The following is a 24,200-nucleotide window of genomic DNA, read 5'->3' on the forward strand; positions in this document are numbered from 1 at the left end:
CTTGCTGCAAGTAAAATAAATGCTCTTATGATTGATACCCTCTGAGTTAATTGTTGGTTGGAAGACATAGTCAAAAGGTGCTTCACACCACCTTCTAGCTGGACACCCACTCTTTCCAGCACCCGCACCTTACTCCCCACCGCTTTGCCATGTCTCCACTATACCACAAGTCATAGGAACTTTAATACTCATTCCGTTCATTGAGTCTTCTCCACCATTCAATCATGGCTATTGGATTCACCCTCTAAACTCCATAATGCTGCCTTCTACCCATCACCTTTGACACCCTTATTAATCAGTAACACACCATTTACTTACTTAAAGCTCGTTATGCCGCTGGTGTTTAGGGCACCAACAAAGAGGTTCACCAGGATGTTGTCTGGATTAGAGGCATGAGCTACTGTGTAAGGAGAGTTCAGACAAACCGGCTATTTTCTCTGGAGTGGAGAAGGCTCAGGGTGACCTGATGGAGCTTGATAAGATGAGACGTATAGATAGAGAGTTGCCATTGTTATCCTTTGGTGTCAAAATGTCCAATACCAGACAACATGCATTTATAGAGTACAGGGACCTGTGGAATTCATTGCCACGTACGGCTCAGAGGCCAAGTCATTGGGTTTATTTAAAGCAGAGGTTGATCGGTGCTTGATCAGTAAAGGTGTTAAAGCTTATGGGGAGAAAGCAGGTGAATGGGGTTGAGAAGAATATAAAAGACACTGGCTCAGGTACAGAAATTGGAAACTTTACAGTGAGACAAACACAGACAGATGGGATAGACTCAAATAGGGCTTCTTTTCTGGCACAGCAGTGGGGCTGAACACTGGTTCATTCATTTTCCACTCTCAGACCTTCACTGAGACCATTTCTCATCAGTACAAGTTTTACAAAAAATACATTTCAATGTTCAACATAAATTTATTATCTAAGTGTGTTAACCAGATGCTATTGAACAATTCATTTTCTTGTTGGCAGGGCAACTCAATGCTCACCCCAGCCTAGGGTAGGGAATGGGACCAATTCCAGAGGGGGAGGATTGGGTGAGTCTGGGACTTTGTGAAGGAGCCCTACCACCACCCTCCTCATTCACTTTTTCCCTTCTGACTCCCCACCCTCACACTCCAGTGCATGTGTTTGTGTGTGAGAGACACCTGTCTGCCCACTTCACCCACCATCAACGATGTCACATCTTCCCCAACGCAGTCACTCTCCTGTACATACAGCAATCCTTGCGAGTTCAAATGATCCAATAACATTATGTCCTCCCTCCTGCACCAAATCCTTAGCCACATGTTAAACTGTATATTCTTTCTATTCCTTACACATGGCACAGATGACAGACCTGTGATCACAGCCCTGGACGAGCAGCCCTTTAACTTAGCACCTCACTTCCTGAACTCCCTTTCCAGAATCTCGTTACTCTACCAGCCCGTATCATTGGTACCCACATGGACCACAACCTCCACTGTTCACCCTCCTTAGGAATGCTGTGCACTCGACCCGAGCACACATGATGCAGCATACCAGCCTGGAATCCCATTCTCACCCACAGAACATTTAGTCAGTTTCCTTAGCTAATGAACCACCTATGACCACAGCTCACCTCTTCTCCAACCTTCCTTTCTCAGTCTCAGAGCCAGACTAAGCACCAGAGATCCAACTGCTGTGACTTTCCTTTGCTAGGTCATCCCACTGTCTCCAACATTATCTAAAGTGAGATATGTGTTGCTCAGGGGGATGGACACAGGTAAACTGCACTTGCTGTCTCTCCCTTTCCCCTTCCTGACTGTCACCCAGTTCCCTGTGCCGTGCATCTTGGGTGCAACTATCTCTCTATATGTCCTATCTATCACCCTTCAGTCACCTGAATGATCTGGAATTCATTCAGTTCCAGCTCCACCTCCTTAAGATGAATTGTTTGGAGACGCAGCTGAATGCACTTCTCACAGGTGCAGTTATCAGGGACACAGGAGGGTCCCCTGCCTTCCCACATTCCGCAAGAGGAGCTTTCCTCTATCCTATCTGCCATTTCTGCTGTTCTAACCAAGGGGAATGTAAAGAAGGGGGCAAAAAAAAAATTCTATCTCCGGCATAATTTTGCATTCTCTGATTGAAGGCTCTCTTCACTGAAACCTCAAAGAGGTAAAGTCTCAAAGTCTCTGCTCCATCTGTCCACCCTAACAATGACCACTCCTCTTACTCCTAACTTGAAGTTTTTCTTGATAATCAATACTGAATGTTGATTGGCCACTGATGAAAGCTCAAAAATAACCTGCCCTGAACCACTGGCTTTAGTGCTTGACTGGTGAACTTGTGTGAATTACATCCTCTTAAGCTTCTGATCTCTCCAATTAGTGATGAATCAAAGCTTGGTAGGGCGAGACAAGGATGAATGACTGATTGAAACCCATCCCATATTAGAGCAGTGACTGCCCTCACCCAAAATGTGAACCCACTACTGTCTCTGAAACGTGGAAAAGTGTGTGAATGCCTTCCCACAGTCTGGTGTTTCGGTAGGTGAGATGAATGAGTGAATCCCTTCCAACAGTCTGAGGAAGGTGAAAAGTTTCTCTCCAGTGTGAACTTACTGATGTTCCTTGAGTTGAGATGATTGAATGAATTCCTTCCCACAGACTGACAAGTTGATTGGCTTCTACCCAGTGTGAACTTGCTGATGTTTTTTCAATTGAGATGACTGAGTGAATCCCTTCCCACAGTATGAGCAGGTGTATGGTCTCTCTCCAGTATGAATTCGCTGGTGTCTCTGTAGCATGCATGACCGAGTGAATCTCTTCCCACAGTCTGAGCAGGTGAATGGCCGCTCCCCAGTGTGAAGTCGCTGGTGTTCCCGTAGGTGACAAGATCGAGTGAATCTCTTCCCACATTCTGAGCAGGTGAATGGCCTCTCCCCGGTGTGAATTTGCTGATGCACTTTCAAGTCAGATGATCGTGTGAATTTCTTCCCACAATCTAAGCAGGTGAACGGTTTCTCCCCGGTGTGAATTCGCTGATGTACTTTCAAGTCAAATGAGAGTGTAAATTCCTTCCCACAATCTGAGCAGGTGTACGGCCTCTCCCCAGTGTGAATTCGGCAATGAACTTTCAAGTCAGATGACCATTTGAATTCTTTCCCACAGTCTGAGCAGGTGAATGGCTTCTCCCCCGTGTGAGTTCTGTAGTGCTTCATAAGGGAGGATGACTGAGTGAATCCCTTCCCACATTCAGAGCAGCAGAAAGGTTTCTCCCCAGTGTGAACTCGCTGATGTTCCTTCAGTTGAGATGAACGAGTAAATCTCTTCCCACATTCAGAGCATGTGAATGGCCTCTCCCCAGTGTGAACTAACTGGTGTGTCAGTAGGTGAGCTGACTGAGTGAATCCCTTCCCACAGCTTGAGCAGGTGAATGGCCTCTCCCCAGTGTGAATTCGGTAGTGTTTCACAAGGCTGGATGACTGAGTGAATCCCTTCCCACATTCAGAGCATGTGAATGGTGTGTCCCAGGTGTGAACTAACTGGTGTGCCAGTAGGTGAGATGACTGAGCGAATCGCTTCCCACAGTCTAAGCAAGTGAATGGCTTCTCCCCAGTGTGAACTCGCTGGTGTCTCAGTAGGTGAAATGACCGAGTGAATCCCTTCCCACAGTCTGAGCAGGTGAACGGCCTCTCCCCAGTGTGAACTAACTGGTGTGTCAATAGTTGAGTGGAATGAGTGAATCCCTTCCCACAATCTGAGCAGGTGAATGGCTTCTCCCCAGTGTGAACTCGCTGGTGTCTCTGTAGTTTGGATGAGTGAGTGAATCCCTTCCCACAGTCTGAGCAGGTGAACGGCATCTTTTCAGTGTGAACTCGTTGGTGTACATTCAGTTGCAATGATTGAGTGAACCCTTTCCCACATTCAGAGCAGGTGCATGGCTTCTCCCCAGTGTGAACTCACTGGTGTCACTGTGGTGTGCTTGAGTGTGTGAAAGTCTTACAACTGTCCAAGCAGGTCTCTGGGGAATTTTCAGATATATCTTTAGCATCAATGACAGAATGAATTGCTTCCCACAGTCAGAACAGGTGGAGCATCTCACTATGGTGTGAACTTACCGATGAACTTTCAGGCCGAATGACTGAGTAGTTCAGCTCCAACACACAGAGCAAGTGAATGGCCTCTCCCCACTGTGACCTCACTGGCGTGTATGCAGGTAAGCTGAGTGAATCCCTTCCCACACTGACAGAAGGAGAATGATATCTCACTACGATCAATTCTCTGGCAATTCAGAAAGTCAGATATTTGAATCCCTTGTACAATCAAAGAATTTGAAGAACTGGTGAACAAGTGAACAAATGCTGGTGGGTTCTCAGCAACCTGGTTCCAGTGGATTTCACGGAGTTACAACAAAAAACTTCATTTTAAGACACAAATCGCAGTTCCAGTTTGTATGAGATACTTCTTCATCTCCAAGAATCAACAACAGATGTGTTGGTGTTGCAAAGAAAATATTTGGTCACTCTTTAAATATCCGTTCAGAGAAAGCGAAACTAACATGTTGCTCTGTTTGAGATTCCCACGCACAAGTGTTCTGCCATTTCAAACCTGTAAAAATATTTGCAAAAGATATCAGTGCATGAAAGACAATATTTCAGATGAGATTTTACTCTGTCGTGAGCTCTGGCATCACAATGTTATGAAGTTCATCTCAAGTTGCAGCCTAAGGGCCTAGAATGTACTGTATATTTCTATATTTATCTATGAACTCCTCATCTTCCAAGTGGGCATGGATCAGGCATCCTGACTGAACAACACATTTTCTGACTGTATCAGAATGGGATTTTTCTGCCTTCAATCAACCTGTGACTTGGCTTAATTTGTCTCTGGTATTATTTCAAGTTCTGGTCATGTTCCACAACACTACAAAGGAAACTTGTTAATACGTGTCTGATCCTGGAGATTTTCTAATTCCTCAGATCTCCTCCCCCCAGCTGATTGACAGCGATGAACCCATAGATGGCAATGCCAATGAATATGAAGGGGAGGGCAGTAGCTGTTCTCATTGGAGTGTGGTACTTTTGTGATGTGAAAGCCACAAGTCACTTAACATCGAGGCCAAAGGTGTTTCATATCCTTATTTACTCAGAGAGAACCAAAGCAGAAGGAAGGATTTCTTTTCCACACAGCACTAATTGATATTTTCACTGACTGGACTTTTCATCCGAGATTAACTGGGAACTATATTTTTGTTCCAAGTTCCTAATCCTCAGATTTACATAGTTGGAACTCGGCGGTGTTTGGGAGATACATCCACTTCCATTTCCTCCAACTGTACGGGGACAACGCCGGTACTATCACTCATGGCTGCCTCTCTACCCAGAAGCCCCCAAGAAGGAGAAACCAGTCCAGCGCAGCGCATGCGCCGCAGAAAAGTCGGCAGCGCTAGCGCTCATCAGCCGTAAATTCCCTGGGGCCCAAGTACGGATCGTGGGGCTGAGGGAGAGGATAAGGACCTGGTCAAGTCCAGCATGGCCGGAGCTCACATTAATTGTTCTTCAGTCGCGGTTCAGACGCCGGTGACTGAAGGTCCGCCCGGAGCCCCGCTCCTACCTGCGGCCGATCCTTGCGATCCTCTCGTCTACGGCGCGCATGCGCAATAATCGGGACGAGCTCAAACCTCTGCGCGTGCGCATCTGATCAACCGGGAGAAAATCTGCAGATGCGGAATTCCAAAGCAACACACACAAAATGTTGGAGGAACTCAGGGAGGCAGGCAGCAACTATGAGAGGAATGAACAGTCGGCGTTTCAGACCGAGATCCTTCTTCAGGACTAAAAAGGAAGGGAGGGTGTAAGAAGATGGCGGGAGGGGAGGTGAAAGGTGAAAGGTGAAACCAGGAGAGGGGGAGCAGTGAAGTAAAGAACTGGGAAGTTGATTGGTGAGAGAGATAAAGGGCTATTATTATTATTATGAAGAATACTTTATTGATCTCGAGTGGGGAATTATTTCATTACGGCAGCAATATTTAAAAACACACTTGGCAGTGTGCAGACTTAACTGAAAAAAATAGAGAATAATAATATACACAATAATAATGTACCGATGTGCAATAATAATATACGAAATGATAATGCAGAAACTATTGAACTACAATATGTGTTCTGTCGCAGAAAGATGAACTGTTGTATATCCTCACTGCATTTGGTAGGAAAGATTTTCTGTAACGATCCTTGTGACAGCATAGCTGAGTGAGTGTATTCGAAAGGGGGTGGGAGCTTTGCTGCCTATCCAGTGGGTTATGGAGAGGATGTGACAGAATATCCAAATTAGTAACAGTTTGTTTTGTGACCTCTTCTCCAACACAAACTCGAAAGATTCCGGGTTGTGGCCAAAGATGGATCCAGCTTTTTGATGAGTTTATTCAGTCTTTTTGCATCACAGCATCGATGCTTCTCCCCCAACATAAAGCAGTAAAAAAGACTGTACTCACTACAACTGATGGTAAGAGATCTCCTGCTGCACACATTGTGAATCTCAGCTTCCTTAGAGAATAGAGTCTGTTCATCCCTTTCTTGTAAACAGCTTTGGGGTTGGTTTTCCAGCCACGTTTATTGCCAAAGTGAACATGCAAGTATTTTTACTCCTCCGCCACCACAGCTTCTTCTCCCAGAATGTATACAGGACTCGTCATAGTCCTCTTCCTCCTAAAATCAATCACCATTTCCCTGGTTATGTCCACATTCTGGAGCAGGTGATTCCTCCTCCACCATTTCAAAAACCTGCCCACAAGTCCTCTGTATTCTGCCTCCTGCCCATTTCTGATGCACCCAACTACCGCGGAGTCATCGGAGAACTTCTGCAAGAGAAACACTCGGGGTTGTACTGAAAGTCTCAGGTGTACAGTGTGAACAGAAATGAAGACAGGACAGTCCCTTGTGGGGTTCCAGTGCCACTCACCTCCACCTCAGGCAGAGAACCACCCAGCAGTACAAATTGGGTCTATCTGTCAGGTAGTCAGTAATCTAGGAGATAGTGAAGTGCCTACACCCATCCTTTGCAACCACTTGCTCAAAAGACGTGGCTGGATTGTGTTGAAGGCACTAGAAAAAGAAAAAGTAATGTGATTCTCACAATGCCACCAGCATCAGCCAGGTGGGAGTGATCTCACTACAACAGGTAGATGATGGTATCATCCACTCCCTCATGAGGTTGGTAGGCAAATTGTAGAGGTCAAAACTAAGTCAGGACCAGCTTCTCCAGCACCTTCAGCACATGAGATGTGAGGGCAATTGGTCTGTAGTTATTAAGTTCAGAAGGAATCGCCTCTTGGGTAAAGGAATCAAGCAGTAAGTCTTACACAGAACCTGTATCTTTTTCCTGAATCAGATTGTAAAGGTGCGTCTCTCCAGCTGTCTTCTACCCTGATCTGCAGTCACTGTCAGACGGGTCAGCATATGTAATCTCTCTGGCTGTCTCCTATTCTGAGCTGCAGTCACTGTCAGATGGAATACTCCAAACTACTCACACTCTAAGATGGCACTGCCCCTGTGTCAGCTTGTTGCAGCAGCTTCTACGTTTTGCTGTTTTTTCATGATATTTTATGTTATTTTTATGTTTTTCTGTGTGTCATTCTGGATTATAGTGTGCCAGGACCATTTATGATGGCGACCGTTTGTGTGGATGTCGTGCCTGGATGCTTGAATTGTGCCCAGTTAGAAGATGAGGCATTCCTCCTCCGACCAGTGTTGAGCCTTGTTATAACAGTCTGATACCAGAGGTCACCATTGAGACTAAAACTATTTCAGCTGTCCTTCATCCATTGACGAGCTTTGCAGAATTTTGACAGCACCGAAAAGGCAAAGGGTTTGTGTGTGGGAATGTCAAACACCACAACATGTCAGTTCTGCTGTGTCTGTCAGTTCACTGGCACTTGAATGCCCCCCGTCCTCGAACATGGAGGAGGAGATGTTGGAGAAGACAGAATCCCAGTTGTGGCAAAAAGAACCCGAATATGTGTACATGTCCGTGATCTGACCTGATGAATGGTCAATCAGTTGATAGTGGTGGGATGCATTCACAGGCTCTCATTTTGGAGGGGATTCACTAGGTCATTGTACTTGCTGATACACCAGCAAGTTCTCACTGCAGAGAGCCTGTTCTCTGCTCTGAGTGAGGGAAGGGATTCATTAAATTACCTGAGGAACTGAAACACCAGACATTTCACACAGCAGAAGAAGCTGTATACCTGTTAGGAGTGTGGGAAGAGTTTCGTTCAGTTAACCCACCTTGAGAGGCTCCAGCGAGATCACAATAAGTAGAGGCCACACTTTCGTCCTGACTGAGCAAAGAAATTTACTCAGTCATCCCACCTGCTGAAACTCCAGCAACTTCACACCAGGGAGGAAGTTCAAGTCAGCTGACTGTTAAACGTTTGAACATGATAGTGAGTAAATCCAGTTGCAAGTTAATAAGGGACTGTTAATGTCAGATTCTGCAGATATTGCAACAGCTCCTCACACCCAGGACTGAATCCTGGTCACTCAGCATTGCAGGGATTTGTTAGATAAGACATCCATAAGATATAGGAGCACCATCAGGCTATTCAGCCCATTGAGTCTGCACTGGCATTTCATCAGGGCTCAATTCCAGTTCATTGCTCAATACCCAATCTGGAAAAGCTGATCCCCAGTGGGATCAACCACCAGCTGCTCTCAACAGAAATCTCATAGACATTCTTCAAATTTCCACTCCTGTTAACCAACACTAACCTGATTTTCCCAATTGGTATCCCCCATGACTGTCGTAACATTGCCGTTTTGACATACATTTTGTCTCCCGTTGTAGTTTGTAGACCACATCCTTACTACTGTTGGGGGTCTGTATATAAATTCCCTCAGGGCCTTATTACTGTCACGTACCCGCCACCCTGTAAAAGTATCAGCTACAATAGAACACACCTGGAGTCTGGTTTTGCTGTTAACAAAACACTATTTTATTAGTAACTATGTAATACAGTAACTTAAACCAAGTAAATCACAGGTTAACGGTGTTATGCATATATAGGTGTAAATAAAGTTCCCAAACTTCTTCAAGCTTAGGTGGTAAGTGGTACAGTCTTACGATGGTGTGTAAGAAAAGTTCAGTTCAGATGAACAAGTTAATAAGTGCAAGGTGTTTGTAATCCAAAGGCAAATGTTGTGAGAAAGCAATTACGTCAATATTCCACAGATTCCATGACAGCAATACAAAATAACAATAGCAGTAGGTTTTATCTCCGAGGTTGTTCCACTCCACACATGAAGTATCACCGACAGTAATCTTCAATGAATGTCCTTTCAACACAAGTGGTACCACACCCGAATTCAGCTACGGGACATCTCAAAGTGGTGGCCACAGGATACTCAAACAGAATCCACGTTTGGATTATCACCAATAGTATCTTATCACAAAGGGGACCATCTTCAAGGGAACCACCACCCAGCCAAGGGTCGACACACCAGTAGATTCTACAAGGTTACCCCAATCACACACAACGTGATAGCCACTTATCTAGTTCCACGACACACAAAATAACTCCAACAGTGATTTGCCAAGGGGTGCCTTTCTTCAGTGAACTACCACACGCAGAAAAAGGGTAAACACACACTTGGTATTCACAAAGGTTTTCTCCTTACCAGAGAGCCTACTCCTGTGGATTAACTAAGTGGCACTCACACTTTCGTATTTAAATGGAAACAAACTCACCCTCATGGGCTAGTTAGAGACAGAGTCCAAACAGTGATCTCTTTGTCACTAGGTTTCTTCTGTTTCAAACCTTCCTCTCCTCTCTGCAAACTTCTTCTAATTGCAGCAAACTTGTGAGAGTCATTTATCAATACTCAGGATTAACCTCAATTCACCAATTTCTGGGCTATTGAAAGCTTAAATCAGCGACCGACTCACTGGTGTTTTTCATGGACCGAATACATCTCGACTCTGAGCTGTGTGTGTCTGTGTCTGTCCTTGTAAAAAGTAAACAAGCTGCAGAGAAACCATAACATCGATTGTCCATCAAATCTCTCTCTCTCTCTCTCTCTCTCTCTCTCTCTCTCTCTCTCTCTCTCTCTCTCTCTCTCTCTCTCTCTCTCTCTCTCTCTCTCTCTCTCTCTCTCTCTCTCTCTCTCTCTCCCTCTCTCCCTCTCTCCCTCTCCCCCTCCCTCCCTCCCTCCCTCTCTCCCTCTCCCTCCCAGCTCAAACAGTGTGCAAAAGTCAGTCTCATTCTCCCGGCGTTCTAAAGTGACAGTCCATAGAAAAAATTAACCCTAGGGGTACATAACATTACAATTAAACTTTCTTCACTCTACCCACAGAGATACTACATCTTCTGATCCTATGTCGCCTCTTTTTTGTAATGATTAGATTTCATATTCCACCCACCCGCTTTGCCTACCTATCTGTCCTTCTGAAACAACGTGTCTCCTTGGACGTTAAGCTCTAGGTTATAACCTTCTGTCAGCCACGATACAGAGATGTACACAAATCACACTGTGCTAAAAGTTCACCACTGTTATTCATTACGCTGCACACAATCAAATTTCACACACAGTCCTGCATTCATCACCTTTATCGATGCTTTCCCTCTTTAATGCTGCAACTCATCTCATTGACTGCAATTTTGACCTGACATCATCTTCTGCTTCCTAGTACTCTCACTACACACTACCTCTGTTGCCAACCAATTACCTCATCCCCAGGACTATCACTCCGGTTTCCATCCCCCTGACAGTTATTTTAAACACCAGCTCTAACAAACCTGTCCACGAGCTACTGGACCCCACCAGGTTCAGGTGCAACCTGTTGTACAAATCATTCCATCCCCAGAAGAGAAGCCAATCACCCAGAAATCAGATGCAATGCCCCTGCACCAGTTCCTGAGCCACACATTCATCTGCCAAATCATCCTATTCTTACCCTATTTTGAAATGTTGCCTGACCTGGAAGGACTCTTTCTGATACAGAATGGAGCTGAGGGAGGAAGTAAATGGGAGCGTGTCGAACTTCCCTCACTTGCAAATATATGGCTATTACCAGCCCCTTGGCCAGTGCTCGTCTTCCCTTGCTTCATGTATATATTATTGTTCTTAATGATTCATCCATTCTGAGTAAATTGTTGTTGGTGACAACACGTAGTGAAAAGGTGCTTAACACCATCTCCTACCTGGACACCCACTCTTACCTGCACCTGCACCTTACTCTCCACAGCTTCGCCATCTCACGTCTGTAGTATAAGTCTAGGAACTGAAGTACCTATTCCATCCATTGAGTCTTTGCCAACCTTTGGCACTCTTATCAATCAATAACACATCATTTACTTACTTAAAGCCCATCACCCCTCTGGCATTTGTGGCAGCAATGAAGAGATTGCAGAAGAGGTTCACCAGGATGTTGTCTGAATTAGAGGCATGAGCTACTGTGGAAGGAGTGTTCAGACAAACTTGAACTGTTTTCTCTGGAGTGGAGGAGGCTGAGTGTGACCTCAGAGAACTTGATAAGATTACGAAAGATCTCGATAGAATAGATGCTGTCATTTTTAACCTCCTGGGTCAAAATGTCTAATACAAGTCAGCATGCATTTAGAGAGATGAGGGACCTGTGGAATTCATTGCAATGGACGGCACAGATGCCATGTCATAGGGTTTACATAAAACAGAGATTGACCAGTACTTGATTCGTAAAGTTGTCGGAGTTTATGGGGAGACGGCAGGAGAGTGGAGTTGAGAAGGAAAATAAAAGACACTGGAACAGGTACAGAAAGAGGAAACTTTAGATGGAGGTGTATCAAGCACAGACAGATGGGATAGACTCAGATAGGGGCTCCTGTCTGGCACGGAGCTGTGGGGCTGAACACCAGTTTGTTACCCACTCTCGGACCTTCACTGAGCCCATTTCTCATCAGTACATGTTTTACAAACAATATATTTCAATGTTCAAGTTCAACGTAAATTTATTATCAATGTGTTAACCAGATGCTATCGAGCAATTTGTTTTTTTGTTGGCAAGGCAACTCAATGCTCACCAATGGGACTATTTTCAGAGGGGGGAGGTTTGGGTGAGTCTGGGACTTTGTGAAGAAGCCCTAACTCCATCTTCTTCATTCCCCTTCCCCTTCTCACGCTCCACCCTCACACTCCAGTGCATGTGTTTGTGTGTGGAAAAAGAGTGTTACATATCCCGTAACTGGATCACTTACCAGCAAAGATAGAGAGGTCCGCTGAAGTCTGATGGTACCATTTTCAAACGTTTTTATTTATAAAGGGGCACAAAAGTAAGGTTAATACAAACATTCAGATACCATAAGTCATCAATACTCAATCTAAAGCGCAGGTATAGTAACAACCAATAAGAAATAAACTCTATCGTTGTCTAGGGGTAATGTATATATTGTCCGCTGTATATCTGAAAGTCTCTTGCGGTCACTGCAGTTCCACCAGCTGCCGTCTTTTGTGGTGTCGCGTTGGTGCACTTTGTTAAAGAGAGAGAGATAGAGATTAAATGAAACAGTTACCCGGCAGGTTTTTCCAACCTTTAGGAGTTCGATTCGTCGGAGTCTCGTTGGGGAATGGACGCTCACTTGTGGCCTCCCCTGTAGCTAAGCCATTCTTTCGTGGTGAGGTCGCCAATCCCAGGCAAGGAAAAGACGCACACGAACCCCACCACCGGCTGTCGCTATTAAACACTGTCACAGGATTTCTAGCGTGTCTTCTGGTGCGTTTGGGGGCCGTCTTTACAACCCCTCTTTTATCTGAACTCACGGGGTCTCAGATGTTAATCAGGTTGGGATGATGCAATCTCTCTCCATCTCTCCACCCACGTTGCCCTGAGGGTATACACGTAGTACAGTTCCCAATTCACAAAGGTGTCTCCACGAGACAATGACCACAGTCGCCAGCTTTGCCTCGCCGTGAAATGAGGGACACCGCACGTATCTCTCTCTTCTCTTGGGTCATTGGCCCCCCCCTTCACTAGGGCTCTGGCGATTCTCACAAAGGAGGGGGCTGGGATCATAACAAGAGAAAGACCTGCCTGCCCACTCACCCTCCATCAATGATGTCCCCTCTCCACCAACGCCATCACAATCCTGTACACACTGTAATCCCTGTAGGCTCAAATGATCCAAAAATGTTACTTCTCCCTCCTGCACCAACTGCTTAGCCACGTGTTAAACAATTTATCCTTCCTATTCCTGGCACATGGGACAGATGTCAGTCCTGAGATCACAGCCCTAGATGAGTTGTCTCTTTACTTAGCACTTCACTTCCTGAACATCCTTTGCAGAACCTTGTTACTCTACCATCATTCCCATCGGAGCCTTAGAGCTATACCAACTGCCAGAGACCCTACAGCTGTGACTTTCCTTTGTGGGGTCATTCCCCCCATCCCAACGGTATCTAAAGTGATATACCTGTTGTTCAGGGAGATGGCCACAGGGGTACACCGCACTCTCCTTCCTGACTGTCACTCAGTTTCCTGTGCCGTGACCTTGGGTGCAACTACCTCTCTATTTGTCCTCCCTATCACCCCTTCAGCCTCCCGAATGATCTGGAGTTCATCCAGTTCCAGCTCCAACTCCTTAATGTGGATTGTTCGGAGCTGAAGCTGGATGGACTTCTCACATGTGCAGTTATCAGGGACACAGGAGGGTCTCCTACCTTCTCACATCCCCCAAGATGACATTTCCACTATCCTGCCTGGAATCTCTACTGTTCTAACTTAGCAAACGTAAAGAAGGGGTAAAAAAATTCTACCTCCAGCATAATTTTGCCCTTTCTGATTGAAGGCTCTCTGCACTGAAACCTCAGAGGTAAAGCCTTAAAGTCTCCACTTTGACTCTGACCACTCCAACATTGGCTCCTCTACTTGCTCCTGCCAAGATTAAGTTCTTCTTGATAATAAATCCTGAACACTGATGCTCAAGGCTTCAATAAATACTGCTCCGAGCCACTGCCATTAATACTCAGTTGTCGAAACTGAGTGATTTATGTCCCCTCAAGCTTCGATTCTCTCCGATTAGTGATGGGTCAAAGCTGGGTAGAGCGACACAAGGATGAATGACTGATTGAATCCCATCCCACATTCAGAGCAGGTGACCACCCTCACCACATTGTAAACCCGCCACTGTCTCTGCAGCGTAGATAAGTGTGTGAGTGCCTTCCCACAGTCTGAGCAGGTGAATGGCTTCTCCCCAGTGTGATTTGATAGTGCTTCACAAGTGTGGACAACTGATTGAATCCCATCCCACATTCAGAGCAGGTAACCGCCCTCACCACATTGTAAACCCACCACTGTCTCTGCAGCGTAGATAAGTGTGTGAATCCCTTCCCACATTCAGATCAGCTGAATGCCCCCCCCCCCCCCCCCCGTCGAGTGAATCCCTCATCCCATTCAAAACATGTGAATGGCCTGTCCCAGGTGTGAACTAACTGGTGTGTCGGTAGGTGAGATGACTGAGTGAATCCCTTCCCACAGTCTGAGCAGATGAATGGCTTCTCCCCAGTGTGAACTTGCTGGTGTCACTGTTGTGTGTTTGAATGTGTAAATGTTTTCCCATACTTACAGAAGGTCAATTTTCTCTCACTGGTGAATATATTTTTAGCATCGATGACAGAATAAATTGCTTCTCATACTCAGAACAGGTGGGCATCTTACTATGGTCTGAACTTGCTGATGTACCTTCAGGCTGGATGACTGAGTAGTTTCCCTCCCTCACACAGAGCAAGTTGAAGTCAAATGTTTGAATCGCTCGTAGAATCAATGCAGTGAATTTTATTGAATTCACTTATTGAATTTTTTGAAGAGGTTACTAGGAAAGTTGACGAGGGTAAAGCAGTGGATGTTGTCTATATGGACTTCAGTAAGGCCTTTGACAAGGTTCCGCACGGAAGGTTAGTTAGGAAGGTTCAATTGTTAGGTATTAATATTGAAGTAGTAAAATGGATTCAACAGTGGCTGGATGGGAGATGCCAGAGAATAGTAGTGGATAACTGTCAGGTTCGAGGCCGGTGATTAGTGGTGTGTCTCAGGGATCTGTACTGGGTCCAATGTTGTTTGTCATATACATTAATGATCTAGATGATGGGGTGGGAAATTGGATTAGTAAGTATGCAGATGATACTAAGATAGGTGGCGTTGTGGATAATGAAGTAGATTTTCAAAGCTTGCAGAGAGATTTAGGCCAGTTAGAAGAGTGGGCTGAACGATGGCAGATGGAGTTTAATACTGATAAATGTGAGGTGCTACATTTTGGTAGGAATAATCCAAATAGGACATACATGATAAATGGTATGGCATTGAAGAATGCAGTAAAACAGAGTGATCTAGGAATAATGGTGCATAGTTCCCTGAAGGTGGAATCTCATGTGGATAGGGTGGTGAAGAAAGCTTTTGGTATGTTGGCCTTTATAAATCAGAGAATTGAGTATAGGAGTTGGGATGTAATGTTAAAATTGTACAAGGCATTGGTAAGGCTGAATTTGGAGTATCGTGTACAGTTCTGCTCACCGAATTATAGGAAAGATGTCAACAAATAGAGAGAGTACAGAGAAGATTTACTAGAATGTTACCTGGGTTTCAGCACCTAAGTTACAGGGAAAGATTGAACAAGTTAGGTCTTTATTCTTTGGAGCGTAGAGGGTTGAGGGGGGACTTGATAGAGGCATTTAAAATTATGAGGGGGATAGATAGAGTTGATGTGGATAGACTTTTTCCATTGAGAGTAGGGGAGATTCAAACAAGAGGACATGAGTTGAGAGTTAGGGGGCAAAAGTTTAAGGGTAACAAGAGGGGGAATTTCTTTACTCAGAGAGTGGTAACTGTGTGGAACGAGTTCTAGTAGAAATGGTAGAGCCAGTTTCAGTATTGTCATTTAAAGTAAAATTGGATAGGTATATGGACAGGAAAGGAATGGAGGGTTATGGGCTGAGTGCAGGTCAGTGGGACTAGATGAGAGTAAGCATTTGGCACGGACTGGAAGGGCTGAGATGGCCTGTTTCTGTGCTGTAATTGTTATATGGCTATACAATAGTCTCTGCTTTATTATTTCCTATATTATCATTGCAAATGGGTACATTATTGTAGTTATATATTTTATTTTTCGTGAAGCCTGCACACTTCTAAGTGAGTTTTTAAATGTTGCTGAGGTAACGAATTTCCCACTTGGGATCAAATGCGCAAGCGTAGAGGTCTGAGCTGATTCCCGGATATCGCGCATGCGCTCAGTAGACGAGAAGCTCACAAGGATCAGCCGCAGGTAGGAGGGGGTTCCGGCCGAGACTTTAATCAGCGCTGTTTGAATCGCGATTGAAGTACATTCCTTTGAGCTCTGGCCACACTGGTCCTACACCATGGGGCAGCCCTGGTCCTTTCCCTCTTTTTCAGCCCCACAATCTGTACCCGGGCCCCAGGGACCTTTCAGCTGATGAGCGCTGGAGCCACAGCCAGCCTTGCGGCGCATGCGCATCGCTAGATCCTTGGATAGCGAGTAGATAGGTTTCTGGTTCGTTGGGCATTCCGGGTAAAGAGACAGCCATGGGTGATTTTGCCAGTCTTGTCCTCATACAGGCAGCGGAAATGGTGGGAGCGGATGTATCTCGCAAACACTGCCGAGCTCCAGCTATGTAAATCCAAGGATTAGGAACTCGGAGCAAAAATACAGTTCCCAGTTAATCTCGGATGAAGAGTCGACCTTCCAGTCAGTAAAAATGTCATTTAGTGCTGTGTGGAAAATAAGCCTTCCATCAGCTTTAGTTCTCTCTAAGTAAATAACGATATGAAACACCTTTGTCCTCAATGACAAGTAACTTGTGACTTTCACATCACAAAAGTGACATTCAAATAACTACTGCCTTCGCCTTCATATTCGTTGGTATTGCCATTGATGTGTTCATCATTGTCAATCAGCTGGGGGGAGGGGATCCGAGGAATAAGAAAATCTCCAGGATCAGACTTATAATAACAAAGGCTCTTTGCAGTGTTGTGGAACATGACCAGAACTTGAAATAATACCAAAGGACAGAGACAAATTGAGCCAAGTCACAGGTTGATTGAGGGCAGAAATAGCCCATTCTCATACAGACAGGAACACAAAGAATTTGCTGGTCAGTTAGGATGCATGATCCTTGCCCAGTTACAAGATGAGGAGTTCATAGATACACAAACATACATGGAAATCTACACTTGAGATGAACTTTGTAATATTGTGGGACCAGAGCTCACGACAGACTAAAATTTCACCTGAATTAATGTCCTTCACCCACTGATATCTTTTACAAATATCTTTACAGATTTAAAATGCCAGAACACTTGTGCAGGGAAATCTCAAACACAGCAGCACATCAGTTTCACTGTCTCTGAATGGATATTTAAGGAGTGACCAAGTATTTTCTTTGCAACAACAACACATCTGTTGTCAATCCTTGGAGATGAAGAGGTATCTCATGCAATCTGGAAATGTGTTTTGCGTCTGAAATGAAGTTTTCTGTTGTAATTCAGTGTTATTCACTGGAACCAGGGTGCTGAGAACACATCATCATTTGTTCACTGGAGATCAGTTCTTCAACTGCATTGATTCTACGAGTGATTCAAATTTATGACTTTCACCTGCTCTGTGTGTGGGAGGGGAACTACTCAGTCATCCAGCCTGAAGATACATCAGCAAGTTCACACCATAGTGAGATGCTCCACCTGTTCTGACTGTGGGAAGCAATTCATTCTGTCATTGATGCTAAAGATATATCCGAAAATTCACCAGTGAGAAGACATTGACCAGCTGTGAGTGTGGGAAGGCATTTACACACTCAAACACACCACAGTGACACCAGCAAGATTACACTGGGGAAACGTCATTCACCAGCTCTGAATGTGGGAAAGGGTTCAGTCAGTCATCTCAACTGAATGAACATTAGCGAGTTCACACTGAGAAGATGCCATTCACCTGCAGTGACTGTGGGAAGGGGTTCACTCACTTGTCCACACTACAGAGGCACCAGCAAGTTCACACTGGGGAGAGGCCATTTTCCTGCTCAGACTGGGAAGGGATTCAATCAGTTATCTCACCTACTGATACACCAGTTAGTTCACACCTGGGACAGGCCAATCACATGTTCTGAATGTGGGAAGGGATTCACTCATTCAAATCACCTACTGACTCACCTGATAGTTCACACTGGACAGAGGCCTTTCATGAGCTCTGAATGTGGGAAGAGATTCACTCGGTCATCTCAACTGATGGAACATCAGCGACTTCACAGTGGGGAGAGACCATTCATCTGCTCTGAATGTGGGAAAGGATTTGCTCGGTTGTTTCAACTGAAGGTACATCAGCGAGTTCACACTGGGGAGAAACCATTCAGCTGCTCTGAATGTGGGAAGGGATTCACTCAGTCATCCATACTTGTAAAGCACTGCCGAATTCACACTGGGGAGAAGTCGTTCACCTGCTCAGTTTGTGGGAAGGAATTTACACAGTCATCTGACTTGAAAGTTTATCAGCAAATTCACACTGGGGAGAAGCCGTACACCTGCTCAGACTGTGGGAAGGAATTCACACGGTCATCTGACTTAAAAGTCCATCAATAGTGCACTTAAATTTGTGAGCTGGATAGTGCACTTAAATTTGTGAGCTGGAATGTAAAGGGACTGAACCACCCTGTTAAAAGGAGGAAGGTATTCTCACATATTAAACAACTCAAAGCTGACATTGCTTTCCTCCAAGAAACTCATATTCGTTGTTTCGATAACTCCCGGCTTCTGTCCAAGTGGGCGGGTCAGCATTTTCATTCATCCTTTGCCGCTAGAGCTAGGGGAGTCTCCATTCTTATTAACTCAAATATTCCTTTTGAACTCCATAATAAAATATCGGACACAAATGGCCGTTTTATTATTGTTTCTGGTAAACTATATAACACTAAAGTTGCACTAGCAAACCTGTATGCCCCCAACTTTGATGATGTTAACTTTTTTGAATGGTTTTTTTCCTCACTACCAGACTTAAACTCATACTCTCTTATATTGGGTGGTGACTTTAACTGTTGGTTGGATCCTAAACTGGACCGATCGTCCTCTGTTACCAGACCACCTACCAAATCTGCCTCAGCTATTCAGTCGTTTCTCTCTAATTTTGGTATCTCTGATATATGGCGTTTCCTCCATCCTACGGAGAGAGATTATTCCTTTTTTTCACATGTTCACCATACCTTCACTAGAATTGACTATTTCCTACTCGATAACCAACTTATCCCATTTGCCCACACTTGTGACTATCAGAGTATACTGATTTCTGACCATGCCCCAATTACCCTCTCTCTGAACTTTCCCGGTCTCCCTCAGAGGAACAAACACTGGCGGTTCGATTCAACTTTATTATCAGATGATGATTTCGTAAAATTTATTAAAGACCAGATAACCTTCTATTTTAACACTAATACATCACCTGAAGTGCCATCCCAGATTGTCTGGGATGCCATGAAAGCATATTTGAGGGGTCAAATAATCTCTTACACAGCAAATCTCAATAGAAGATCCCGTGCAGATCGAGCAGACCTCATTAACCAGATTAAAGATGTGGAACAATTATATGCCCAAACTAAGAACCCTGAATTATACAAGAAGCGAGTTGAACTCCAAATTAAATTTAACCTTCTGTCCACTCAACCTGTCGAACGTCAACTTCTCGAAAGCAGGAGCCGTTTTTACATTCATGGGGATAAGTCTGGTAAATTCCTAGCCAATCAGCTGAGGCGTTCTAAAGCCAAACAACATATTACAAAGATCCGGAAGGAGAACGGAGACTTTACATCGGATCATTTAGAAATTAATGACGCATTTAAAAATTTTTATTCTCGGCTTTATTCCTCTGAATCCCTGAATGACAATATCTCTGTGGATCAATTTTTACAGAATCTGAATATCCCCTCACTTTCATCTGATTTCAAAGCCAAACTTAATGCGCCTATATCACTAGAAGAAATATCTTTTGCAATTTCTGCACTGTCCTCAGGGAAATCTCCTGGACCTGATGGGTTCCCTGTGGAATTTTATAAATCATTCTCCTCACTTCTTTCTCCTCAGTTACTTTCAGTATTATCTGACTCGTTTAACTACGGCAAATTGCCACCCTCTTTCAATGAGGCATCTATTATTCTTCTTTTAAAAAAGGGCAAAGACCCAACAGAGTGTTCCTCGTACAGGCCGATCTCTCTGCTCAATGTTGGTGTAAAGATCTTAGCTAAAGTGTTGGCTCATAGATTAGAAACCGTTATTCCCTCCATTATCTCTGATGACCAAACAGGCTTTATTAAAAACCGTCTCCCTTTTTTTAACATTCGGCGTCTATTTAATATTTTATACTCAGTTCCAACTGGGACTCCTGAATGTGTTATCTCCCTTGATGCGGAGAAAGCATTTGATCGTATAGAGTGGAACTACCTTTTTGCAGGCTTAGAAAAATTTGACCTCGGCCAAAGTTTCATCTCTTGGATCCAATTGCTGTACCTGTGTCCTACTGCTTCTGTTCTAACTAACTTTCAGAAATCCCAAGTATTCAATCTCAAACGTGGCACCCGTCAGGGATGCCCCTTAAGTCCCTTTCTCTTTGATTTGGCTATAGAACCTCCGGCGATAGCATTTCGAAAATGTCCTGAACTGACCGGGATTTGGAGAGGGGGTGTTGAGCATAAAGTCTCTCTCAATGCTGATGACCTACTACTCTTTCTCTCATATCCGTCTACATCCTTACCTCTAATGTTTTCACTTCTTGACCAGTTTAGCCAGATCTCTGGCTATAAACTCAACTTACATAAGAGTGAACTTTTCCCAATTAATAAAGAAGCACAAGAACTAATATTTCGTGATCTCCCTTTTAAAGTAGTCCATAATCAATTTACTTATCTTGGAATTACAGTCACAAGGAAGTTTAAAGATCTCTTTCGTGAAAACTTTGTCAATCTTTCATATGCTACAAAACAGAGTCTGGTACAATGGTCACCTCTATCTATGTCCTTGGTAGGTCGTATCAATGTTGTCAAAATGTATGTTCTCCCCAAATTCTTATACTTATTTCAATCTATCCCAATTTTTATTCCTAAATCTTTTTTTGATTCCTTAGACTCTATTATTTTGTCATATCTGTGGCAGAATAAGCGCTCTAGAATTAATAAAATCCACCTCCAAAAATCTAAAAAAGAGGGTGGCATGGCTTTACCTAACTTTCGCTTATATTACTGGGCAGCTAATATACGTTGTGCTGCCTTCTGGTCTTTCTTCCACGGTCAACCTGAGTGCCCTAACTGGGTGGCAATGGAGTTGAGCTCCACTAAAGAAGTATCTATATCTGCACTTCTTGGCTCTGCACTCCCTAGCAGTCTGCCCAGATCAATAGCTAATCCTCTGGTTAGACGCACTTTGCATATATGGGCTCAGTTCAGGAAATGCTATGGTTTCCAGGGGTTTTCCGTTTCTAGCCCTGTCGCACATAATCACCTTTTTTTACCTACTACGTACGATTCAGCATTCCATGTTTGGTACAGGAAGGGCATTAGACATTTTGAAGATCTCTTCATTGATAACCGCTTCGCTTCTTTTCAACAGCTCTCTGTTAAGTTCAACCTGCCTAACGCTCACTTTTTCAGATATCTCCAAATCCGACACTTTACTGCTCCTTTAATTCCTAACTTTCCTGAAATGCCTGCGAAAAATGCTATGGACCTATTTCTCTCCATTAATCCACTAGGTAAAGGTTTAATTTCAATTATCCAAGATAAACTAGCAGCCTTACGACGGGCCCCTGTGGATAAAATTAAAATGGCCTGGGAGCAGGATTTAAATATCTCCTTATCCAAGGAGAGCTGGGACTCAGTTCTCAAATCGGTTAACTCAACCTCTCTTTGTGCTCGCCATTGTCTCTTACAGTTTAAGATTGTTCATAGAGCCCATATGTCTAAATCTAAACTATCTCGATTCTACCCTGGCATTAGTCCGCTCTGTGATAAATGCAAGAGGGGTGTGGCCTCTCTCATCCATATGTACTGGCTCTGTCCTAGCTTGGAGAAATTCTGGAAAGATGTCTTCACTACACTATCGGGTATTCTGAATCAGCACCTAGAACCTAACCCCTTAATTGCTCTGTTCGGTTTTTGGGGTGAGACAGATTTATGTCTGGGTCCGACCAAATGCCGAATACTATCCTTTGCCTCTCTCCTGGCGAGACGCTTGATCCTCCTTAGATGGAGAGATGTTGCCCCGCCCACTTATGCGCAATGGCTTAACGACATTATGGCCTGCTTGGACCTCGAAAAAATTCATTATTCAGTTCTCAATTCGGATTTAAAGTTCCATAAGATCTGGGGGCCTTTTATCGAGTACTTTCATAACCTTCCTCTTGACTAGGGTTTTTTTTCTTTTCGGTCCCTTGCTTTCAGCTCCCTTTTTTTTCTGGTAGTAGGCATTATTATCCTCTGTTGCTAAGTGTATTTACAGTCTGGGAGTTTGACTGTCCGGACTTATACTCTCTATATTGTGTGGTGGTTGGTCTGGAATTGTTGTTTTTTTTTCTTGTGTTGTGGGGTTTGGGGAGGACACTAAGCTCACTTGTCTTTAATTTAGGTGCTTTTTTGTTAAATTCTCTTCCTCTGTAGCATATTGTTATTGTATGCTTAACCTTGCTCTGTATTAATGCTCCTCATTGGGATTTGGGGTTTTTAATTTTGTAAAATGTTTTGAAAAACTAATAAAAAAATTTTTAAAAAAAAAAGTCCATCAACGAGTTCATACTGGGGAGAAACCATTCATCTGCTCAGATTGTGGGAAACAATTTACACGGTCATCAGACTTGAGAGTGCATCAGCGACTACATACTGGGGAGAGGCTATTCACCTGCTCCAAATGTGGGAAAAGATTCACTCGATCTTCTCACCTACTGACACACCAGTTAGTTCACACTGGGGAGAAGCCATTCACCTGCTCAGTCTGTGGGAAGGAATTCATTCGGTCATCTGACTTGAAAGTGCATCAGCGAGTTCACAGTGGAGAGAAGCCATTCACCTGCTCTGAATGTGGGAGGGGATTCATTCAATCATCACAACCGAAGGAACGAGTTAGTTCACACTGGGGAGAAACTGTTCATCTTCCTCAGATTGTTGGAAGGGATTCACTCGGACATCTCACCTACTGACACACCAGACTGTTTACAGCAGAGAGAGGATGTTCACCTGCTCAGAATGTTGGAAGGCATTCACACACTTATTCAAGCTGCACAGACAGTGGCGAGTTTACAATGTGGTGAGGGCGGTCACCTGCTCTGAATGTGGGATGGGTTTCAATCAGTCATTCATCCTTGTGTCGCCCTACCGAGCTTTAACCCATCATTAATTAGAGTGATCAGAAGCTTGAGGAGACATAAATCACTCAGGTTCGACAAGTGAGTATTAATAGCAGTGGCTCAGGACAGTATTTATTGAAGCTTTGAAGCCAATCAGTGTACAGGATTTATTATCAAGAAGAACTTAATCTTAGGCATGAGCAAGAGGAGGGGCCAATGTTGGAGTGGGCAAAGTTGGAGCAGAGACTTTGAGGTTTCAGTGAGGAGAGCATTCAGTCAGAAAAGGCAAAATTATACCCCCTTCTTTACATTTGCTCAGAACAGTCAAGATGACAGGCAGGATAGTGGAAAGCTCCTCTTGCGAGATGTGGGAAGGCAGGGGACCCTCATGTGTCCCTGATAACTACACCTGTGAGAAATGCATCCAGCTGCGGCTCCAAACAATCCACATTCAGGAGTTAGAGCTGGAACTGGATGAACTCCAGATCATTCGGGTGGCTGAAGGGGTGATAGGTAGAACATATAGAGAGGTAGTTGCATCCAAGGTCACGGCACAGGAAACTGAGTGACAGGAAGGAGAAAGGGGTTAAATATCGAGTGCAATGTACCCCTGTGGCCATCTCCCTGAACAACAGGTATATCACTTTAGATACCATTGGGATGGGGGGAAATAACTTTGTAAAGGAAAGACGCAGCTGTAGGGTCTCTGGCGCTGGGTATAGTTCTGAGGCTCAGATGGGGGATAGACTATCAAGGTTCTGCAAATGAAGTTCAGGAAGTGAGGTGCTAAGTAAAGAGACAGTGCATTGGTCTGTGATCTCAGGACTGCCATCTGTGCCATGTGCCAGGAATAGGAAGGATAAACTGTTTAACATGTGGCT

The 24,200-nt window shown here is 44.3% G+C and overlaps 2 protein-coding genes across 4 annotated transcripts in view; one reads left to right on the forward strand and one right to left on the reverse strand.

Moving 5' to 3' along the window:
- Nucleotides 1-721: 721 nt before the first annotated feature.
- Nucleotides 722-5,641, reverse strand: LOC140730186 (uncharacterized). 3 transcript variants are annotated; one of them, XM_073050336.1, is made up of 2 exons: nucleotides 5,580-5,641; nucleotides 722-4,574 (listed from the first exon to the last, which is right to left on the reverse strand). In XM_073050336.1, the coding sequence occupies exon 2, from the start codon at nucleotides 3,824-3,826 to the stop codon at nucleotides 2,651-2,653; it is 1,176 nt and encodes a 391-aa protein (XP_072906437.1). In that variant the 5' UTR covers nucleotides 3,827-4,574; nucleotides 5,580-5,641; the 3' UTR covers nucleotides 722-2,650. The 3 variants fall into 3 exon arrangements, with proteins under 3 accessions (XP_072906437.1, XP_072906438.1, XP_072906439.1); XM_073050337.1 differs by having other exon boundaries at nucleotides 5,513-5,606; XM_073050338.1 differs by lacking the exon at nucleotides 5,580-5,641 and adding an exon at nucleotides 5,483-5,573.
- A 10,572-nt stretch (nucleotides 5,642-16,213) lies between these two features.
- Nucleotides 16,214-24,200, forward strand: part of LOC140729917 (uncharacterized) — a 33,024-nt gene continuing 25,037 nt past the window's right edge. Inside the window, 3 exon segments of the mRNA XM_073050087.1 lie at nucleotides 16,214-16,254; nucleotides 17,984-18,582; nucleotides 22,766-23,034. Coding sequence (XP_072906188.1) covers nucleotides 16,214-16,254; nucleotides 17,984-18,582; nucleotides 22,766-23,034 — 909 coding nt within the window.

The sequence above is a fragment of the Hemitrygon akajei genome, chromosome 7 (assembly GCF_048418815.1).
Source record: "Hemitrygon akajei chromosome 7, sHemAka1.3, whole genome shotgun sequence".
Lineage (NCBI taxonomy): Eukaryota > Metazoa > Chordata > Chondrichthyes > Myliobatiformes > Dasyatidae > Hemitrygon > Hemitrygon akajei.